Raw genomic sequence first — 24,068 nt, forward strand, 5'->3', positions numbered from 1 at the left:
GTTCGGTTCCTCATCCACCCTAAAAAAAAAACAAAAAACTAGCAGACAGTGCAGCAGTTAAGGTATTGGATCCTACATGGCCAACTCTGTAGTTCGAGTTCGGACCTGGCAGCCTGAAAAATATGCTGGGCACGTGTGTGTGCATGCTCACGATCCCGAAAGGAGAGTGGGGGATTCTGGTGTGACCATACCTTCTGAGAGTGCTTTCTAACTTTCCTTCTCTCTCTCTCCAGCACATGCCCTATGGCAAAAAAGAAAAAAAAAAAAAAAGACTGGTGCAGGTGGGACCAGTAGATGGCATAATGGTTATGTCACTGGACTCCCACATAATCAACCTCAGTTCAAGTCTCAGACTCGGTGGTTTAAACCTCACTCCAGACATGTGTGTGTGCATATCTTCAAAATCCCAAGGGGACGAAGGTCGGGGAGAAGGGATTATGGCATGGCCATCTCTCCAAAGGGGTGATTTTTCGTCGTCTCTCTGGTGAGCACAAATGCCCTATAGCAAAAATCTCTTTCTCAGAAAACAAACAAAAGAAAAACAAAACAAAACGAAGGACAGGTGCAGCGTCACGCACTTACAGTCACAGTTCCTTTAGAGGCAGAGGCAGGGGGGTTCCAACACAGTGAGAACCTGTCTAAAAATTACATCGCATACAGCAGAAAAAAAATCGAACCAACTCATGTTGGAAATCACCAGGAAAAGACTCTGACTAGACCAGGAAGCAAGTGTGCAGCAGCCGTCGTGTCGGGTGGTTCGGTAATCAACAACCTGCTTTGGAGGGTGGATGAGCCTCTGCTGGGCTCATCCTACCGCAGTCAGAGCTTCTGTGCTGACATGATACACCCAAGTACTAGGAATGGCGTGATTTAGTAAGTCTAGCATTTGTGTGAGTGCCAATCTAGGTGTTAACTCACAACCATGTGTTTTTGGTTGCTTTTCACATTTTATTATCATTATTGAACTTTATAGCAGAGCTTTCAATGGCTCTCTACCACCCAAAGAAGAAATTCCAGAATCCAGATTCTGTCACGTGGTCTGTTCGGGTCCTGTATAACCTTCCTCTAGGAGACACTCTCTGATCTCAATGGACCAATATTGCTCAGACTCCAGAAAAAACTTAGCTTGGCTCGGAAATTCTCATGAGGAGGGATCAAGTGGATAGTAAGTACCTGTGTTTGTTTTTGTTTTTTTAGGTGTTTCTTCATAGATTCTGAAGATAAAGCTTGAGAAATGTCTTGAGATTCTACCAACCTTCTCCAACTCAGCCTTCAGATAATCTTTTCTCATTTTTTTACTAGGTGAGCTCTTACTTATCCTTCAAGACTCCAATTTACAACACCCCTTTGACTCTTACTGAAGAAAGGATTTTTGTGCTCCAGTAGGCATCACCATGTACTATAACTGAGTTCATATGTTTTGGATGTTTCTCTCATATGCTGACTTCTGGGGGAAAGGGCTGGATCTGTCCTACGCTGGCTCTTGGCACACTGTCTGGTTCTCATCACATTAGCTCTGCAGAAAGCACAAACTCATGAAGTGAATTACGTGTGCCCATTTCTACATGGCCTCTCTCATCCCCAAGGCTGGAACTGATGACTTCGTGTTTATTAAATCTAAATTTCTTTCTTTTTTTTTTTTTTTGGAGAGGTTTTTGCTATAGGGCACTTGTGCTTGCCAGAAAGACAGAGAGAGACAAAGAGACAGAAAGCGAGAAATCACCCCCCATGGGGGATGGCCATGCCGCAATCCCTCCTCCTCCATTCTCCTCTTGGGATCTTGGGCACACACGCACAGGCACCCGGCGTGAGTTTAAGCCACCGGGTCCGGGACACGAACCACGGTCAACTATGTGGGAGTCCAGCGACATAGCCATTATGCTAACTACTGGTCCCTTAAATCTAAATTTCTAAGCCAATATCAGAAGAGTAAGGCCCGTGATTTGGGGCAGCCTGTAAACTAAGAATGGCTTTCTCATATTTCATGGTTGCAGAGCGGGTGGAGATGACCACTGTTTTGTGAAATACAAAAATTACCTGAAATTAAATTTCAGTGTCCTTCCCATTTCAGGAGGGCATAGTCATGCCCACTCATGCACAGACTGCGTGGCGATGTGTGTGCTGCATTGGCAGTGTTCGGTGGTCTCGGCCAGGACAATACGGAGTGCAAGTGCCAAAAACATTTGCTATCTGGCCCTATACTGGAGGACTGTGTCTAAATGAACACACCACACATTATTTCCTCCTATATATCTAGATTTGCCTCGATCCTTTTCCTAGGGTCAAGCAACACAGTGGTATTACCTGCTTTGCAGCAGCATCATTGTCCTCACCACTTCCATTATCACTGTTGCTATATATTCTCAGACTGCAATTTTCTTCTTTACTTTTTTTATGGTTTGGGTCACAGGGTATGCACACTTGCCAGAAAGGAGAGAGACCGTGAGAGGAAAAGTGAGAAATCACTCCACTAGAGGGGATGGCCATGCCATGATCCCTTCTTCTCCTGTATCCTCCTGGGATTTTAGGCACACACACATATGTGCCCTTTGTGATTTTCAAGCCACCATGTCTGGGACTTGAACCGTGGTTGTCCATGTGGGAGTCCTATGCCTTATCCACCATATCACCTGCTGGCCCTGTCTTCTTTACTTTTTTTAATTGCTGTGCAGAAAGCGTTAATTTGGTAGGTCTGGGCTGACTCAACCCTACACGTTTCCAGTAAAGTCTTGTCATTGAGGACTGGCCCTTGGCCAACACTGGGGAAATGAATTCTGAGCTCTCAAAATATTCTGTGCCTAGGGACCAGCAGTTGGCGTAATGGCTATGTTGCTGCTGGACTCTCATGTGGTCGACAGTGGTTTGAGTCCCGGGTCCAGTGGCTTAAACTCACACCAGGTGCATGTGAGTGTATGCCCAAGATCCTGAGAGGAGAATGGAGGAGAAGGGATGGCGGTGTGGCATTCCCCGTGGGGGGGTGATTTCTCCCTTTCTGTCTCTGTCTCTGTCTTACTGGTGAGTGCATGTGCTCTATAGCAAAAAGAAAAAAGAAAAAAATAATTTCATGCCTGATGTGGTTATTTTTGAGTGAGGCCTTGGGCCATATGGTAAAGTTTGAACATATTTTTTTAAAAAAGAATGTGATTTATGGTGAAATTTTAACTTTTGCTCTGGGTTATTAGGTTTGAGAGTTGAGGTCAGTCACGTAGGTGCAGCATGCCTATGTAATGGTCCCCAGTAAAAGCACTAGACACTGAGGCTCAAATGAGATCCTCTGGTTGACGACAATGTGTGTCTGTTGCTTCACACCATGTTTGGGAAAATTAACACATCTGTGTCACTCCATGGGGACTGGACATCTGGAAGCTTTTGCTTAGTTTTTCTTACACCTTACCCCGTGCACATTCTTTTCTTTTGCTGCTTTGTAATTGGTAACTTTTTGCTGTAATATGCTTTATCTGTGAGTATCACAGCCTTTCTCAGTCCTGTTAGTCCTACTAGTCAGCCATTGAGCTTCAGGGTGGTCTTGAGGATGACTGACAGTGCTTTCATGTATAAAAACAAAGTTTATGCTTTCGCTTTAGAAAATGACAACGGTAATTCCAGAAGAGAGAGCATTAGTAATTAGTAGGTCACGAGAGTCATTAAGGTATTATGCATATGTGGCATCTTTAATAGTATGCTTCTATTAGGACAGAGTTTTTAATCTCAGCATTATCGACATTTGGATCAGATAACTCCTTTGGGTGGGAGGCTGTCCTGTGCACTGCAAGTTGCTTGTTTTGCAGAACCCTGACCTGCACCCACTAGATGCCAGCAATGAGGCCCCTTCCCTCTCTGAAAGATGTAACCATGGAAGTTGTTTCTAGAAATGTCCAAAGTCCCGTGGAAGAAAAGTCACTCCCAGCTCAGAATCATTAATGCAATATATTGGGTTTACTAAAGTATTTGTGGGAGAAAAAGTGAATGGGCTCTAGAATCACAAAGAGATAGGCTTCAGCCCATTCTTTAATTTTCAAAAAGTCTGTAATTTAACTTCACTGGGTTTCTAACTTAATAGCAAAAATGTAGGAGACATCTTGCCAAGTTTTAATGTTTATGCATGTATGTAAAGGTCTCAATATGGAGTTTGGCATGCATCAAGTCATATTAAATGCCCATGTAATTTTAGTCATTATTATTATAGTCCGTGACCTAATAAATAAAAGATATTGAAGGCATGCTCTTATTACTCCTTCTGAGGAAGGAAGGTAGTTGAAAACATGGGCTTCAAAGTTAAAAAATAAAACCTCTACCTAATAACCAGATTTCTGCATACTCTGATTTAGATAATGAGGTAAACTTTCCATCAAGTCTTGGTTTTGCAATTTCTATTATGCAGATAATAGGGCAGGATTTTCATGTGTATTTGAGGGGATACAAAGTTTTCAGCATAGTGTCTTCTCAGAGTTGGGTTATTGTAGCTGTTAATGTTTTCCGTTTCTCAATCAATTGACATAGTAGCCTAAAACTTTCCTGTGAAACTTCTCCAGATCCAAATACTCAAACCTCTGGTTCTCCCGTTACCTTAGAGGAAGGGTTTCTTGTACCAGGACCATCCTGCCTCTCTCTGCTTTTGGGTAAAGACTCCTTCACAGACTTCCCATGCAATAAAAAGAGAGCAAATGCATTTAGAAAGGCAGTTTTTAGCACATAAGCAAGTACTGATCCTATTTGGAGATCAAAAAACCCCACCGGCTCCATCAAAGACAAGCTGCAGTCCCTCTGTGGGACACGGAAGGACGAAGATAAAAATTAAGGCCAAATGTAGGCAGGGAGGGAATAAAATCTGATAAGACAGATGGGGGGAGGAGAGGAGAGAAGCAAAGTGAATTGCAACCAAAAGGGGAGGCAAAGGTAAACAGATGTACAAGATAAACTCTTTGAAGTGGAACATTTCCAGGCTGAAAATCCTTTGCTTGGGGACGTAAATCTGGGCTCTCCTGTTCCAGTTCACTGAAGTGCACTGCATTTCAATTTGGCAGATGTGTAAATTATACAAAACATCGCAGAGCCAAAGGTCATTGTTCATAAGGAACTACTCCTTAAGGCCACCACTTTGAGTGTGGTCTCAGCTGTCCTCTGGGTGGGCAGGGGACATGCTATAATGAAGAGGGGCACTGGAATGTTTACTTGGGAGGTAGTATGTACCATGCAACCCCGCACTGTGCTTTTACTGACTAAAGTAGTCATCCCCAACAGGCATGCTTTGGACCCAGGATTCTGGCAAAATCGTCCTCAGCCCAATCCAAATCCAAATAAAATGAAACCAACTTGTGTCAGGAACTGCAGATATTCTGGGTTCTTCTGGACAATCTTACTTTTTGAAAATGCTATCATATCCAAATTTCAGGAAGGGAATTGGAAGGAGGGTCAAGCAAAAGTGACTAAAGGTAATTCTTTTAACTATAATACACTCAAAAAGGGGAGTGGAAGAAAGGCAACCAAGAGAGAGAGAGAGAGAGAGGCCTCCCTCTACCTTCTTTTGACTCAATTCTGAGATGAATCATAGTTCATGGTGACCAAGAGCACATAGAAAACCAATTCCTCTGTATGGGTAATGCAAGGTCAAAAGCATCTGCCCTTCAGAGATAAGCAATCACAGAGTGCTATATCCATCCTTTTCTTTTTTAAACTGTATGTGGAGATTCCCATCCACTTTCCCATCACCTGGCCAGGTATCAAGTGATGTGGCCCATGGCCAGGTTCTTACCGACGTGGATATGACCAATCGAGAGGACTTCAACTTGGGTGATCACACTAATCTCTGACAGTTCTTCTTCATGCTACAATCTGTGAAGTTCTCCTGTATTCATTATCTTGTCTGATTTTTCCTAGAACCCTCAGAGGAGCTTATTTCAAGAACTGGCCATCTTTAGAGTGTTTGTTTGCAATCAGGCATGCCCTTCTCTTACTACCTGTCATTTTTCTCTTTCTCTCAAAGTTAAAAATGTTTATTCTTAGAAGGAATATCCATACAGGCCCTCCTCCTTTCTGCCCCAACATCCTTCTTCCACTAACAGTGTCACCAGGACTACCATTCATTGTCACCATCGTCAAAATTTTCAAGTTGATTTACTTCACATCTCTCCACTTTAGACTTGAATTGCACGATTCTTGTCATCAGTACCTAACTGTATCTTAGATCTGCATTTCATTAGAAGATCTTTTCCTTTCCCTATTGATCGTGTCTCATGGAGTAATTTAGCTCAATTCCAATTTGCCTTTGCAGGCGGGGTGCCCTCCATCCACAGAAGTGAGTTATGTGTCTTCAAGTGGTGCAGCGTATGAATCTTGTTAAGTTTTGCTGCCTTGTAACCCCACTGATGGAATATTTAATCACAGAAATGAGTTGGCAGATATGATATACAATGTGGGTGAGCGTTGCAGTGTGTATCTTACCAGCAATTGAGAAACAGATAAATTTGCCATTTGTCACTTCTGAGCTGACAACTGTGTATAACCTTCTGTTATTTATTTTTATTTTGTTTTACTTATTTATGAAGATTAAAGGTGCTTTAAATCAATATTTCTGTTGGCTAGATATCCTGATTATCTTGAAAATACACTTAAAAAAAAACCATTTTATTAGAAGGCAAGGGAACCTCTTAACACTGACAGAGAAAAGTATAAACTCCCATCAAGGACCCTAACCAGATTCTCGGAAAAGCTCTTTCTAATGACACTAAATAACTTGAGGCATGACACATGAGCAGATATTTGCATGTATTCTTCTTCTGTCGAGTGCCTTCAGGTATGTTTAAACTCTAAAATGGTCTGACTGTAGACATTGGCCAAAATATTCACACCCTACTTGGACTTTTTTGTTTTATTGACCTAGTCATTTGTCTTGAGAATAAGTCTCAAGGAGTCTGAAGATGATTAGACTTAGGAAAATAATCGATGTCATTTTAGCTTCATAGGAAAACACCCACCTGTCTGTGGAAAAGATTTATACCTGATCATGGGATATGCTGATTTATGTATATCTGCTTCTAGAGACTGGTAATGAATAAGAATTTAAAACAGTTCTTACAGATAGGGATTGAAGAGAATTCAGAAAACCAGTGAAAAAGAAAGACCTTTTATAACAGCTTCCTAAATGCTTCCCCTGGAGTGCATATGTGAGGGAGAGCAAATGTCATAATTTATCAAAGCAAATTAATACTGTTCAGCTAGTAATTAAAGGCCCTCATTAAGAAGTGCAACTGCCCTGCCCACCCCCAACTTGCGTTAGCAATAAAAATGCACTCGGGGCGTCAAAAGGTTATATACAAAAATCAATAACTTGCCATTTTATAATTAAAAGAGAAAATAAATGTTAGGGAAAAGTCCACTAAATTAGGAAAATTACCTTTAGGAGAGATTGAAAATATTGATTTTAATTTACAAAATATGTGAACTTTTTATGCCCTATTTTGAGAGACAATTGGAGACTGGGTTGTTAATTCTATATAAGCTTCAGAAGATCAATAATTATACTATGGGAATATTATAACATTTGTCATTAACACCAAGTTTTACATATAGGAATGACTAACATGTCTGGCTTTCTATCTTAGGCAGATACAGAGCTAGCCTCCAAAACACCCAGAGCAAATCAATGACAAGGTCTCAATTTCAGCTTTGAGGCACACTCGAAATTGCAAGATGAATCCAGACTCTTTTGATAGCTGGGGAAATTTTAAATGCCCTATGAATTCTTAGTCATGGATATGTAGATGCATGACATTAATAATTACACCTGGTATAAAACTGCATACCTCCTACATTGGCGTCTTTGCACAGAGCCATTCCACAGGCACAGCGCCTGAAACCCCAGAGGGAAGCTGCCTGGATTCTCAGTGTTTGCGGGTCTTCACCTATTTCAAAGGGATTGCCCTGGACTACTGAAACTGCGGCACCACTTCCTCACGTTTCTGAATATTGTGAACTATGTTTTCTTACACAGAAACGCAGGCAGAGGGGATGGTGTCTGATTATTCAGGGTAATCCAGATGTTAGTGGCACAAACACAGCAATTCGGATTTCTCACGTGTGCCCCATGCTATTAGAGTTAAGTGTATTGGAAGGACTCATAGAAATAATTTTTGGCTGTCCGGTCTCCTCAAAGTTCCCCAGACACAACCAATTTACACATGTGAATATGGTGGTGGTTGGAGTGGTGCTAATTGGAATAATCCAGGATGATTATGCTATTTCTCTTCTTTAATTAGACTAATTTGCACATGGAGCATGATTATAGGCATGGTCAATAGAAATGAATACTTATTAAAAAGTAAAGAAACTCTTTAATCTGGTTGTAAAGAATATAGGTTCTGGGATGATTGAAGCCTGATTTCAAAATACAGCCTGCTTGTTACTAGCTGTAAAATCTTAGCCTACTACTCCAAACTCTCTGTACCTTAGTTCCCCTATTTAGGAAATTGCTATGAGGGTTAAATATATTAATTTATGTAAAATGCTTTAAACAATGCCTGGCCCAGAGAAGGTATTCAGTAAGTATTAACCCTTCTAAGAACCATGTGCTTCCCATAGCTTAATGATCACTACAACTGTCAAGGCTAGGCCCATGGCTAATCTGCAGAGCTGCTATGATGCTCTAAAAGTCATGCAGGCTAAGTTACCCTTGCATGTGTCAGTCTGTCTGAATTGTTGCCCTGTCTTAATGTCCTCGCAAACTCCTCTAGATATGTACATAGGCTTGGAAGTACAATAAACGAGATGTTTGGTGGCTTCCTGGTTATCAGAGCCAAGGGTGATCACCAACTGCACTGTGTGGGACCCCAAAACCAGACTGTCCCCTCTCTCCCACGTTCACACACCCATACCCCACATCCTCACAAGGAACATCTTGCTTCTTGTTGTTGACTCTGATACTCTGGGGAGGAAACGCACTCAGGGGTGCACACACACGGCAGGCATACGGACACTGTGCCACTCCATAGTCCTCCTACTTCACTTCACGGACAGAGCTTGCAGATGCTCACACACTGCCCCTGCCTTCCTCTTTGACCACTTGGGGCATATAATTTCCTTGCAGCTTTGGACAAAGACATGCTGTGGCATCCCTGCAAGGTCCTCTCTCCCACCCCCATCCCCAGCAGACTGCCGTGCCCCGATCCCAGAGAACGAACAGACTCATCCTCTCCTGAATACAGAAGCTCTCTTGGTCTAACAGTACACTCAAACTTCAGATGAATCAGCTCTCAGTGAATTTTCCCCTCACAGCACAGCGGCGGAGCATGCACTTACTGGCTTTCATTTACCAAACATTTCTGTAGTGCTGTCTGTGCACCAAACACTCTTCACACATCAACCCATTTAATTCTAATACACCCTGTGAATTTATTACTACCATCATCCCCACTTAACAGTTGAAGAAAACTGAGGCACAGAGAGGTTAAGTAACTTGCCCAGAGTCACACTGTTGGTGAGTGGAGGAGCCAACATTCGAACCTGGGTTATCTGGGTGCAGTTTCCATGTTCCACACCTGGCTATGTGTCCTCTCAAGAGGCAGGATCTAAACAGCATCTTGGAAAGCCTGATAGTGAAGTCTCTCCTCTCCCCCAGGGGAGGCAACACAGCTACTTCACAGTGGTGGAATCCTGGGAGTTAACTTAGGCTCCCAGAAGAGCCCACACGTCACCTACCAAAAGTCCAGAACTTACCTACCATGGGAGTTTATCCAATTTTCAATTTTAATTTTTATCCAATTGGCTATGGTGTTAATGTAGCTGCATTTTCTGTAGTCCTTTTTTTATCCACTTGGGAAAAAGATTGAAGCTGGGCATCCCAGGCAGAGGCAAAGCAACAGGAATGACTTACCCCGAGGGACCATAAGGGAGTGGCTCTCTACCAAGTGGGTACGAATTCCTCCTTATTAAAAAGCAAGAGCCAGATCAAAGACAGACTTTTTTCAATAGGCATGTGGCAAATTGATGCCGATGGCTCTAGGCATCCCATGCAGCCTTGTTAATGCACGGTAGACAAGTGGAAGCAGTCACAGGCCAGGCCAAGTAAACAGGCAGAGACGTGACATCTCAGCCACTGTTGCTTCAGAGCTATGTGCTCCCAAATTCTAGTAATCCAGTTTTCTAAGAGAGTAGGTTTCCCATCTGAGGGGTAGCTGGTGCTTAGGCAGTGAAGGGGGTGAGGAGAGACATATTCTTGAAGGCAAAGTAAAGAGAAATGGAATTGTTTAGACAATTGATTAATAGAGAAAGATAATTCAGGGATTTCTTTTTCCTAGCTTTTAAATAGGCCACCTCTTGGCAATTCCAAATCACTGCCACATTATTGGAATAATTAAGCCAGCTCTCTGCTTTGCCAGGGAAAAGAAAATGCAACGCCAAATGGAAATGCATGGCTAAGAAATGTATTCAGGCACATTGAAATAAAATGGGAGTGAGCAGCTCTCCATTTGTTCAATAGCTATTGAACAAAGCCTCAATGATTTTTTAAGGCAAAATTGATGTGAAATATTGTAAGGAGCAGTAGCTCCACACTTGCCCACGAGGTACCTTAGATGAGTCATTCTCTTTAATTTCTAAAGAGTTTATAAACACTCTTGGTTTTGCCCAAAGAAATCATTCAGAACGTGTTAGGATAGGGATTCATTTGGTTCTGATTATTTTACAAAACCCATTCTTTACTGGCAGGCAAAGCACATTTAGAAAGACCATGAAGATGTCGTGCAAAGATAAAGTCTTTACCTGCATAGAATTCGGGACTGTAGACTGCTCCCACAACCGGATTCAATTTCCAGCCTTAAAATAAATACACAAAAACATAGTTATCACATTCGATCCAACAACTTACATCGTTACAAATTAACCACACAGCAAATGGATTGAAGTATTTGTGTGTGCATGTATTTCAAAATGTAAAGCATACATAGTTTGGGCATGCACAAACTATTTGGAAACTATTAATATATATATAAGAAAATGGATTTATGCCATTCTTTGATTTTCTGCTAAAGAAAGTTAATGAAAAGGAAGCTATTGACCAGCTACAAGGAAACCTTTTGAAAATGTTGTGGTAGTTAATTTTTTACCATATCAGTATTTTCAGAGCCATTATAATAATTTAAATTTTTGTCTTGTTTCATGTATCTCTGCTAGATAATCCATCACATGTCCCTTTGCATTAAGTTTATAAAAATTTGAAAGCTCACATAAACAAAATTCTCTTCAACATATTCCAACGATTGTCATTCCTAATTATGACCCTGAGACACTAGAGAATTCTGAAGTACTTTTTGAATACCAAAGAAAATGATATTTTATCCCCTAGAGATTTAGTGTGGAATACATTTTAATGCATTCAGGAACCGTAAAAATTCTTAATCAGTGCATGATATCTAAGGTAACTTTCAAATAACCTGTATATAAGATTAACAGAATTCTGTAATTTTCCAAATGTTCTAATGGAGAGCTTCCTATAAAATGAATCCTGTCCCTTTAGAAATTTTTACTCAAGAAAAGGGCACACTAGAGTTTTCACAAGTCAGGGAAGCACATGCCAAACCCTTCGGACATGATTTAGGGATTAGCCTCCAAAGAACAATCAAGTGTTAGTGTTTTGGGATGGCTTCTTTCTCCTACTGTAAGTCTTTAGGAACATATCCTTGATAGAATTCTTGAAAGGCAGGAGAGGGTGGGTGTGCTGCCCTGCCTTGTGTCTTTGGGCAGAGAGTCAAATACCAAAGGTCCATTAATAAATGTTCCTGAGGAAAAGAAGTGATTAGAGTTTGGATGTGAGAAGTGTTTCCAATGACAGGAACTCTCCTGATATTTTTCCAGAAAGCAGAAGTGTGACTTCCTACCTGCCCTAAACAATGTGTCTCTAAGAACAACTGAGAAATATTCTCAAGACTCAGAAAGGAGGATAAAGACTCAGTATCTTAGTAGATAAGTCGCCAGATCTATCGAGATCCAGAAGTTGTTAGAACTTTCAGTTCTAATTTGGGTAGCCAGGTGGTTTCCAGAATGACTTTAGGATAGAGTTTTCCAAAGTGTTATCCTTCAGTTACCTGGAAGGCATACTGATGGAAAGCTCCTGGGTCTCATTCTAGACCTAAAGAACATGACATGAATTCTGAGGCCTATTGCCCCAACAGTTTCTAGAGCTTCATACTAATACGTCCCTATCTTATATTCATCATGTCTTGTCTTATAGGAATGTCTATAGCGATACGAAAATAAAAATTATGGGATCAATGGAGCAGTGGTCAAGGCAACTGGATCCCACATGACTGACTGTGCAGTTCAAGTCCTGGACCTGGCAGCTTGAAAAACACAGTAGGTGTGTGTGTGTGTGTCCTAAGTCTCAAGAGGAGAATAAAGAAAGAATTGTGAGGGACCAGCAGACGGCATGAGATTACATTGTTGAATTCCCACATAGTCAACTGCAGTTTGAGTCTTGGACCCAGAGGCTTAAAACTCACGCCGGGTGCATGTGCATGTGTGCCAAAAATCCTGAGAATAATGGAGGAAAAGGGATTGCTGCATGGCGTTTCCCCCTAAAGGGTAAATTCTCACTTTCTGTCTTTCTGTCTCACCAGTGAGTGCACACATCCTATAGCAAATACCTCTCTTAAAAAAAAAAAAAAAAAAAAAAGTCAAAAAGATTGTGGTCTGGTCATCCTTAATGGGGTTGCTTTCCTCATTTCTATAAATAAATAAATAAATAAATAAATAAATAAATAAATAAATAACCTAAGATACTTCAGAATGCATGTTTTATGAATGTGGAAAATGACTTCAATTTAATCAGCTTGAAATTCCATTTTCTCTTTAAAAGAAAAATGCCCACTTCCTGAAGACATGGGAGCTAACAACCATATTTCAAGTCACTTGATGTCTAAGAAATAAGTAGTTGAAAGCAATGCTGCAGACATAGCTAATGTCACCTGCCTTTGTAGTTCTTCATAGAACTCTAGAATGTGTGCACTATCACTACGGGTTAAACTTGAGAAAGTCCTTCCCTCTGCATTCCAGACCAAGGCACTTTGCCTCTTGCCTATACAAGACCCACAGAAAAGAATGCCTTCGACATCTCTCTTACTCCCTTCTTCCTTTATCCCTTTCCCTTCTCATCCATTCTAATCACAGTGGCCAAAGCAACTTTCAAGAAATAAATCAGATATATCATTCTGCTACTTGTAATTTAATAGTATTCTGAACTTTGGATAAATGCAAATTCTCTATCTTGGTCTGCAAGAGCTCCCCATCCAGCCCTGTTGATTTATTTTATGTTACAGTCCTCTCTGATTGACAGTGGCATGACCCTTTTTCTCTGTATAAAACTACCCAAGATCATTCCAGCTAAAGTGCTTCTCTTTGCTTAGAGAATTCTCCCCAGCTCTCCAGAGTTGACTCAATGTTGTTAGGTCTTGATGTCTTTCCAGACATGCTGCTTAATATCACTGTATTGACTCCTCTTAGAGTTACTCTTTGATTCAATTCCCAGTGTTATTTTCTGCATAGCTGTTAATGCAACCTGGGTTTATTTTCTCTCTTCCTTTGCTGTTCTTAATTGTTTTTGATAACCATTCTCCCTCATTAAAATTACTGGTAAAGTGGGCAGGGCTGACATGTCATGAATTTCAATCCCTAAAACTATGTTTGGCAAATACTAGGCGCTGCATAAACATTTACTTGGCTGTATTCTAAAGGAATTGTAGGAATACAATGCTTTTACTAATAGACTCATTCCCTTCTGGCTCAGATTCTGTCTCCTTCCAACCTCCAGTGACCTAATTCCTGATACACGTTCTATATCTAATGAAGGACCCTGTTAGGGGTGACTGTCTTCCAGGGAAAGGCATTAAGAATCCAGCCCTTGAAAATCACCTCCTCTCAGACGTACAGAGCTCTTGCAGGCTTATGTAAATGTATGCAAATCACATGCAAATGGACTCATAGTCCCTGCAACTCCTTCTAGTACCTGGAAGAGACCCTTGGGATAACCCTGCTGGAGATATGAGCCTGCACTGTCAGGAAGACGGACAAAATGATCCCATTTTTAATTTCTCAGGCAGTTTGTGTATGTCCCCAGGCCTTGCAAATTCAGAGATTTTGATCAAGGACATTAAACCGAACAATGAGGCTTACAACAAAAGGAGAACAGCTGATAAAACCCACTGCTCTCAGCCTCGTAGGGCCCCACACACAACAAGGCAATGAAGCAGAGACCAGACACGTTGGGGTCTTATTCTGTAACAGACACATGAGTATTTTGGAGAGACCCCTCTGTGGCCAGGCCTCCAGAGACTGCTTCCAAGTCATGTTACCCCCAACCCCCAGCAAATTCTGCTTATCAATGGTCACATAACTGCCTTCTATAGAAAAGCACTGACCAAGATCCCTTGTGTTAGCTCTTGCTGTTTGGGGTGTTAAAACAAAACAAAACAAAAAATCAGTGTATGCCTTCTCTAGGGTTTTGCTGGAGTGGATATCAAAGTAACACATTCCAGGGTGTATCCTTGAATACACTACAGGGGGTTCAAACACCGCATACAGATGTACTCTAAAGACATAAATTAAGGATGCCAGAGACCTGGTTGCTGAAATGGTGCATAAGGCAACTCCCCAAAGCCAAAATGAGAACTAAGTTGCACATAGTCTGTAGATGTGTTTTGTTTCGGCTCTCTCTGCTGTTTTTGGCAGCATGTATGCACTGCCAATATTTAGATTTCATCTAAAACACAGCATTTCTGGTCCTCTTGAAACACTGGTAGATAGGTGAACTTCCTGAATACTCATGGGTAGGTGTATGGGCGGTAAGCAGAGGCTGTGACATATACCCCAGTTAGCCGTACAATTACCAGTGCGCCCCACTACGTGGCTGGCTTGAAGGCCAATTGCCCAGGGTCTTTTATTGTGAAGCTGCACTGCTTTTTCCTTCTAATAGAGAAATTGTTTGATTCACCAAGTAAGAAAATGAACTAGTCCACAAAGGTAGTTTCTCAGACTCCTCTATGTTTTACCTGCTTGGTGCTGGACAGCATTTGAATATTTGATCTTTGAACACTGTCTACCCACCAATTCAACTACAATTCTACAGCTAAAAAGGAACAAGGTGATTACTTCATACTAGTTTGACTGTGTAACTGCATAATATTTTGCTGTATGTGGTAGTGACAAACATTTGGGGGCACTTTGTATACCTAGCATTGTGTCAAGAATTTTATCTCCCATAATTCTCACTATACCTATGATGTTGGTCTCATTGTCTATACAGTCCCATCTTGAGAAAACTGGTGTGTGGGCAGTTTCCCCGACGTGCCTACAGTTCAGCAGCCAGTGAATGGCAGAGCTGACACTGGATCAGAGTCTACCTCCTTCTTGGAGAGCCCTGGAAATTTCTGTCCACTTTCCATCCTTCCTAAGACTTCAAGAAAAATAGAAGAGCCACATGTAATACCCAGGCTTCCCCAACACGCGGTTAATCTCTGTGAATCCAAGCTCCCAACTTGTTTTGCAGATTCAACACTTGATCTCTAATAAGCACAATAAACTCCACTTCCTCTGTGTGGATAAGTGTCCTTAAGAAAAAGAGTAACAGAGAAATAGCCTAATTCCCTCTTTGCGGAGTTTTCTGATGAGTTGGATGTCCAGAAGCCTATATTTTATTATACCTTTTCCCCTCATAACCATGGTAAAATGTCCTGAGGACAGAATCTGCATCCTCTATTATGTTACTAACTGTGTTCTCTATGGAAGAATCTCCTAGACAAGCAACTCGCTGTATCTGTGGTCTAGTATGACCCTTCATTGCTGCTAAACTTTTGTTGGATATGTGGTAGAAGGAATGTACGGAGGTGGTGCTGGCAGTGTTAACTGTACTGGTTGATCATCCTTTATCCAAATGCTTGGGACCAGAAGAGTTTCAGATTGTATATTTTTTCAGATTTTGGAGTATCTACATATACATAATAAGATATCTTGGGGATGCAACTCAAGTCTAAACAAAATTTATCTGTATTTCCTATATGCCTTATACACATAGCTTGAAGGTAATTTTATACAATACTTTTATATTGCCGTTTTTTGACTGCAACCCATCACATGAGGTCAGGGGTGGAATTTTCCACTTGTGGAGTCACATCTATGCTCAAACAGCTTTCTATTTTAGAGCATTTTAGATTTGCGATTTAAGATTTGGAATGCTCAATCTGCATTGTACACTCTGAAGATGACCTCAAATTTTGACAACTCCAGTAATTTATAATTCTGCTGAAGCATAATTTCCATGGTTTGTGAGAATGAATTACAGAGCTAATTAGTGGACCATCCCATTGCTCATTTCAAAGTGACCTTACTGGTCCTGACTTATATATTCTCTTAACGTGACCATATCCTCTTGCTAAGGATATGAAAAGGCTTCATCTTTTTTCAGTTATATTGTATTGTAATTTATGGGAAATGTTATTTAGAGCAGTGAGTTAAAACTTGGAAAATTTCTGAAAACTGTATCACTTTTCTTTGGTTAGCAAAGTTGTCCGTAATCTCCTCTATAGAAGCCGCTATCTTCATATGATTAGGATTCACTTTCTTTATGGTTGTGTCTATACTAAACACGTACATATATATATATAATATAGAAAGACAAAAATTATGGAAATTTTTCTTAATAGAGAACTTTACATTCTCCTGTCTGTTAAATGTTCCTTCTCTTTGCCCCTCCCATTCACCCTCTATCTCCTACTCCCATCCCTTAAAGTCTCTGGTATCTACATTTATCCTCTCTACTATTAGATCTTCAGATCTTTCCATTTCTGCCAGAGGGTATAGACATTTGGTGCATATTGATTGGGGATATACAGCGTGTACCTTTCAAAGTCTGGCTCACTTCACTGAAAAGTTTCTTCACATTCTCTTTTAAATCAGATTTACTGTGACTGTCTGTCTGTCCTTTAGGTACCATACTCACATGTGTGATGAGACTAATCTTCTGAGAAGCCCTTTTCAGGTACATGGAGGAGAGACCCATGTGACTTATACCTGGAAACTAAGAATGCAGAGCTACCCAGAATGGGACGTGGGATGTTTATGCCAACATCTGGCAGTAACACAGGGCTGCATGGGTGATCGTCATTTTGCTACTGTAGCTGATTGCCATTTGAATGCAGCTCTGTAATATGCTGGGGGGAAATGATGCCTGCTACACACAGACCTGGCCACAAGATTTTGTCACTTCATTTAAAAAAGAAAAGGCCTCAGTAATTACTTCATCTCATCTAGCCTCAGTTCTTGCATCTCTAATATAAAGATAATGAGATCCTCTTTGCAGGAGTTCATTTGGGTCCAGTGCATTGAAAAAGCTTCACATAAGGCAGAAGCAGCCGGAGCTCCACACATGTCGGTTATTTACGAATGGGCTTTGAACAGTGCCCTCAAATCCTGCCGATCTGGTTCCTAGTCCTGGGGTATGACACTAAGCATTCTCTTGCTTCTTTTTTCCCCATAGACAGCACACACGAGCACCTACACATAGGCTCACAAGCACATCCGCACTTGTGTATCTGTGCATGCACACACAACTCCTGCTTCAAGGTGAAAGAACAGGCTTGATCGTCAAGTCACTGTCATCACCTGCTAACTCTGGCAAGTTGCTGAGCTATTACTTCCTTCCTAAGCAGAAATTCTTCACGACATATAAGTTCGAAGTTTGCTTCATTTCAGCACTGGCTGTTCAAAGTCTGTTGCAGAGATCGTCTATACTATTAAGGGTATGCTTTTTGTTGTTGCAGCTAGAAAAAATGGTCAGCAAAATCAATAGCCCTTTTTGTATTTCAACTTAGGGCCCTTACTATATTGAGGGCTGATTCCTATTTAATGGTGGTCCTTTTAAAGTCAAGAAAAACTGACCTGAAAAATTGTTAGCCTCTGGCAGAAGAAAGAGAAAACAAAACTACCAAATGCTAATGTCATTGTCTATAATGAAAATAAATAAATAAACATTGATCAGTATTGGAATTTAATAAGTCTATAGAGCCATTTTAAGGAATATTATATAACCACGAAAATAGGTAGTTTGTTCTCTCTATATACATCAACTTTTCTTTTTTCTTTTTGAATGGCATCTTGCTGTGTTATCCCCCTGCCTCAGTCTCCCAGCTAGGGCACTATGTGCATGCCACCATGCCTGCCTCTCCTTCAGACTAGGTCTTGCCATGTTGCCTAAGCCAGTCTTGAGCTCTTGACCCTCTTGCCTCAGCTTCTTGAGTCTGGGACTCCAGGCAAACACCACCATGCCTGGCCTTGAGGTTGGATGTGGAATTAGACTCAAGTCTCCCCTGTAGTCCCAATCCAGGAAGCAGAGACTTAGCTGGACTTGCCTCTGTGGCTGGGTCTTTTTTTTAACTATTTAGAAAAAATTTTAAATCATTATGGGCCTTTCATCCTTTAATTCATTGTAGGGTCTTTTGTTCTGATCATTGAAATGGGTACAATATTCTACCAAGTGCATATATTTTAACTTACTGAATATTCTTCTTCATATTCTGTACAATTAAATATATGATTAGTGTAGAAGCAGGTTTATTCCCTCCCCCATATAGCTTAAGAAATATTTATCTTGAGAGGAACTAAAAATCACAATATTTGAACATTTTTAAAAACACTTCGTGTATAGTCAGCCCTCTGTCTCCATGGAGTCTGTATCTGCAGATTCAATCAGCCACAGACTGAAAATATTCCATGGCTGCTGACATGTTCTATGACAGTTAGGCCTTTGATGGTTGTGTCTATACTAAACACGTACAGACTTTTTCTTGTCATCATTCCCTAGACAATATAGTATAGCAACAGCAACTATTCACACAACATTTACACTGTATTAGGTAGTATAAGTAATCTAGACATGACTTAAAGAATACAGGAGGATGTGTGTGGGTTATATCAAAATTCTATGCCATTTTACATAAGGGATTTGAGTATCCTTAGATTCTGGTGTCCTTAGTAGAGTCCTGGAACCTCTCTCCTAAGAATATAGGGATGACTGCATGTTAATTTTTTATTAGGAGTTTGAGATGTTTTCTTGCTTAGTAAAGGTAGAAATGCATTGTCCTGAAGGGGTCTGCAATACACAGCAACATCCTTACCTGCCCCCAAATGGTACTTGGCAACCCAGATGGGAATAGATAGTTGACTCCCACAGCCTACTATCCCTGTGGAATTCAGTCATGAGGCACCCTTCAAGCCACGTCAAAAGCCTAATAGTTCCAGATAAGACTCAAAGACACAACCACATTTTGTGGTTACACTTTCCAGAACGATTCATGATCAGGGAGGAGATGGTGGTAAACAAACAAACAAATAAACAAAACCTCCATACTTCCCTTAACCTACTATAACAACAACAAATTAAACTACTCAACTAATTCCCCATCACTGCATCTTAATCTTAAACAAGGTTGTTTTAGAGAGCTGGAAAAAGGGGCATGCACACTTAACCTGAAAGCTCAATTTACCTTTGTTGTGAAAATTATGTTATAGATTTAAGCAGTTCAAGGCAGCAAGTCTGTAGCAAGGACTCAGAGGCCCCAATGAGCAAACATGGCTTGTGGAAACGGGTTCCCTGCTTAGATAACATCGCAGATTCAGAGGTAGAAAAGATGACTTGGAAGAGGTCAGCTTCTACTCACCATTTGTGTAAGGGTTGACAGTCTTTTTATTTGTCATTACACGTGCTGTGGCATTATTTACCTATGTACATAGAAAACTAAAATGAGTATTTATCCCAGGGCCAGCCCACAATTCAATTAGTTGCATGCATTATGACTGTGATTACTTATTAAAACAAAATGAAACTAAAAACTAAAATGCATTTAATTTATAAAAGGCAGTAGGTGCATAACAAAATCATACATTTTTATAATTACATTTACTTCATCACCATTTTAACTTACAAATCATTTCAATAAAGCAATGTCATATCATTTAAACATTTAATAAAGAGACAGTAAAAGCAAATTAAAAGATACTGCATAATTGAAGATTTAAAAGCATGCGTGTACTCCATGGTAACAACACAGAAACGATAAATATTTTTTTAAACATAAAAGAAAGTTCATATGAAAGAACATGCAGTGGAGTAGAGAGGGAAGAGACAAGGTACAAGGGAACAGAAATGTCAAAAAAAGGGACAAACAGGTTGTAGCCGTGTGCAACACTTCAGGAGGGAGGAACCATCGGGAAAGCAACATCTAGCATTCAACACTTGGAACATGAGCCTTTTACATCGCAAGAATTAACAAAATCATTCAAGCTTTAAAGTCACAGCTAACGAAAGGATAAAAGAGAGGGTGCATTGTTTAACACAATATGGAGTTAACGATCTGAGTAAGATGTGCACCAGTCAAAACTCAATCCAGTCAGTGCCTTCCAGGCTAGCTTAGAACGTACACTCAATTACAGGCGTACCAATATCCAAAAAAATAGAGCATCAAGAAAACTTAATACGACAAGTCAAAAAAATTCACGTGGTAGAGATATATGTAGATAGAGAGATCAGCACTAAATACGTGAAACGGCAGCTGGACTTCACCACTTACCATTCGCCACCATCGCCAGCATGGCTTTGTGTACAGTTACCATGGTTACTGAGAGTTTGGTGAGGGGCCTAAGCGTTATCGTCGAAGGGGGAAAATAAAAGGCAAAATATGCAACATCTTACTCCAAAGACTAAAGCATTTTTAACTGGTATTTTTTTTTTTAAAAAGTTTTAACAAATATGACCCTGTGGGTGTGTTGAGGGAGATCCCAGTGGTACAAATAGGAGACTGTGCACATTAGAATTTTGCTCTTCCTGTTTTCAGTGACAAGGGTCAGACACAGAACAGGAAATCCTGCTTGCTTATTCACTTTGTCATTCAGAGAATATAAAAATTACAACGGGTTCTTAGAAAAAAAATGAAAGGTGTCATGACATGGACCTCTCATTCTTAATGTTCCTTTTTCACTTTTTTTAACAAATCTTTTCAATGCTCCTCCTTTCACAATTTGGTTTAATTTGCACACCACTGTGGATCCCTCTTCAACCCTGAAGTGGAAAGAAAAGAAAAAGAAACTGCTTTGTATTTGGTTCGGTTTGCAACCCTGGCTATTCTTTGGAACCTACTGCACCCATTGATTCTGAAACATGGAAAATAAAAAGAGAAACTTTCTGATTAACCTTTCTTTTGTCTGACTTTTGCCATCCACCTTCAGCAGTAATAAGAGTAACATAATAAAGTAAACTTAAAAAAAAAAAAGTAAGGCCAGTTTTCCTTTTTATATATAAATATATATATATAAACAATGAGGAAGGAGCAGGGTCACATACAAGACGCCAATGATGCATCTGGAACAACGAATGAGCGTGAAGCAGACATTTATCAAAAAGATGAAAAGGAAAATATTTTGAACATGCACCTCGATTTTACGGCCCTCTACCACGGTGCCGTGTAATTTCTCCCTCGCCCTGTCCGCATCGGCACTATTTTCGAAAGTTACGAAACCAAATCCCTGCATGCAGGTGGGAGAAGGGAAAACAACATGCAGATTATTATTTCAGTCAACGACCACTTTGTAACGTTCTCTCGCTTTAATTTCTATGTCTTGTCCTGGCTTCAGTTCTGTAACATGCAAATTAGAGAAATTATAAGAGTACTAAGATGTGCAATAATTAAGCGACAAATGTGAACAAGATTTTTTTTCTGTCACCCGTTAGCTGTAACCCCTGAAGAATTCAAAGAATGATACCAAAAATACCTTTCTAAATGTCACTACAGAAGAAAATAAATCTAACGAAAAGAAAATGAGATCAAAATAAATTTACAGTGTCTTCACAGAGAATAAAATGAAATAATGAGGGAAAAAAAGGGAACCGCTTTTTCTGACATGCAAATTAAAAATAAAATAAAATAAAACGTGTGCACGAAATTCAACAATGAATGCCAAAACCCTCTAACGTTGCCTACAGAGTCATGCTGTGTGGTTTTAAGAACATCTCTTCTTCATGCAGTTTTAGGGTTACTCAAATTGGTCACTTTAACAGCCTTTACTTCTCAAAAATAAAAGTTAAAAGCCTAATAAAAGGAAAGACCTTTTTTTTAATAAGAAATCTTAAACTCTTTGATCTAATAAACAACAAAAAAGTCACATGAAATGAATAGAAATAAACTTCAGTTGATTAATAATGCAAACAATTCAAGTAATTTTTTTGTATTAATGCTTCTCCCACTCCCAAAGAACATACATGCTTCTGAATTGGACAACTTTCCATAGTACTGTAGTAAGCCAAAAAGGAAATATGCATATATATTGTAAATTTCCAAGACATTAGGCTGGTATTCACTTATGCTATCAACAGGTAGTGAAATAGAGAAGCTTAGTTAATAAACTGTAATTCCTAACACCCTGAGTGATTTCTCTCTTCCTAATAGATGACAAAGGACTCTTTACTTCACCACAGCTAGATTTTGCTTTCAATATTTCAGCCTCAAAAAACAACCCCACCAAACTTTGTCAGTTCATAGGACAAAAATTCATCTTTTGTCTTTACTGACACTGTTCCTAAGAAGAGTACAGAAAATGTGACACATTATTTTTAGACCCCCTAAATATATTTGTACATCTTGTTCAGAAATATACACCAACCTTTTGAATAATTCCAGTGTAAATGTGCCCAGCTTTTTCTGGTTTTCTGTGTAAACTGGGTGAAATAACACAGGATGTTGTTGGGTGAGTCTGACATACGGTCAATGATGGTGTTCTGCTTAGTTGGGGTAGTAGGATATCCAGTTTCGCTAATTTAATATACAGTACTTACAAATAATGGAGAGTTAAAACGAACAGTTTGTATCTCTCAGTCCCACATTCGGTCTCTACAGTGACCTCTGAACCCAAGGATGTTCAATGGGTTGACTCTCCAGTAGTAAAAATAGTCACGTCTCTCACCGAGGACATCAGCCGCGAGTGTGTTCAAGCCACAACTGATGATAAACATTATGTGTCAGGATTCTCTAAGGGGGGGGGGGTCTTTAAAAAGTTTATGGAAATATATGCAGTGCAAAATCTATCAAAGCATCTAAAAAATTTTGGCACCAAAATAAACTCATTCTTTAATTCCATTTTCATGAACTTCATAAAGTCCCCTCGTAATGAGAAAAATAGAGTGTCTTTACTTTGAAGACCAAGCCACATAGATTTCCTAATTTTTAGGATCTGTGATTAGAATAAGCCTGAATGTATCTGGTTTAAGATCATGCACTTTATAACAGAAAGGTCCTATTAATCTTGTACGCGTCGTAAGTCCATGTTGGGTGCTCAAATATATCTGCTGACTAAATGGCTTTGTAATAATAGCTCTTCGGTGGGAAAAAGACAGAATGGGGGGAGGGCTCTATGTGATGGCTCCATCTCCTGGCTAGCCCCTCCCCGAACTTGTACTCCTGGCCCTGTTCCATATTTACTGGGTCAGAATCCTGGAGTGGAGCCCAGAAATCTGCTTGCCTAAAAAGCTGCCTCTGTGGCTCAGCAACTGAATCTTCACAACCTCCACCTCGAAGAGGGGTTTCGGCTCCTTGTCCTAAGTCCTTGTCCTAAGTACGATCTCCTGTTGTTGGTTTCTGTAGAGCAGCCTGGGGCGAGGATTCTGAGGAGACATCTAGCTGGCCTGGTACTAGGGCTCAGAAGGAGGGGTTCAGCCAAAGCACGCATCTGAGGCGTCTCAGCAATGATCGCCATGTCCTCCCCTAAAGCCTCATGCCCCAGCCTGAGCAACAACGCCGTACCTTCAGAACTAAGGGACGCTCGGACTCGATTCACAGGCTTACCAGGCGCTCGGACTCTGATTCACAGGCTTACCAGCAAGTAAAGAAAACCCATAGCCCCAGTTTAACATGAAGGGATTTCAAAAAGTTCGTGGCGGGGGTTGGGGGGGAGAATTAAAGTGTGAGTTTATTTTTGGTACAAAGTTGGAAATCTCTGCACAGCTCTTTCATAACATACAGTTCCCATAAGTTTGTGAAGAC

At 40.4% G+C, this 24,068-nt stretch overlaps 1 protein-coding gene across 1 annotated transcript in view; it reads right to left on the bottom strand.

Moving 5' to 3' along the window:
* The window catches only part of RBFOX1 (RNA binding fox-1 homolog 1), a 1,649,671-nt gene that overhangs the window by 102,482 nt on the left and 1,523,121 nt on the right, over window positions 1-24,068 (bottom strand). Inside the window, exons 8-10 of the mRNA XM_027773019.1 lie at window positions 21,466-21,558; window positions 19,698-19,758; window positions 10,756-10,809 (exon numbers count right to left, since the gene is read on the bottom strand). Of these exons, the coding sequence (XP_027628820.1) occupies window positions 10,756-10,809; window positions 19,698-19,758; window positions 21,466-21,558 (208 nt within the window). The remainder of the gene's footprint in view (window positions 1-10,755; window positions 10,810-19,697; window positions 19,759-21,465; window positions 21,559-24,068) is intronic.

Source organism: Tupaia chinensis, unplaced genomic scaffold (genome assembly GCF_000334495.1).
Source record: "Tupaia chinensis unplaced genomic scaffold, TupChi_1.0 Scaffold000042_1, whole genome shotgun sequence".
Classification (NCBI taxonomy): domain Eukaryota; kingdom Metazoa; phylum Chordata; class Mammalia; order Scandentia; family Tupaiidae; genus Tupaia; species Tupaia belangeri.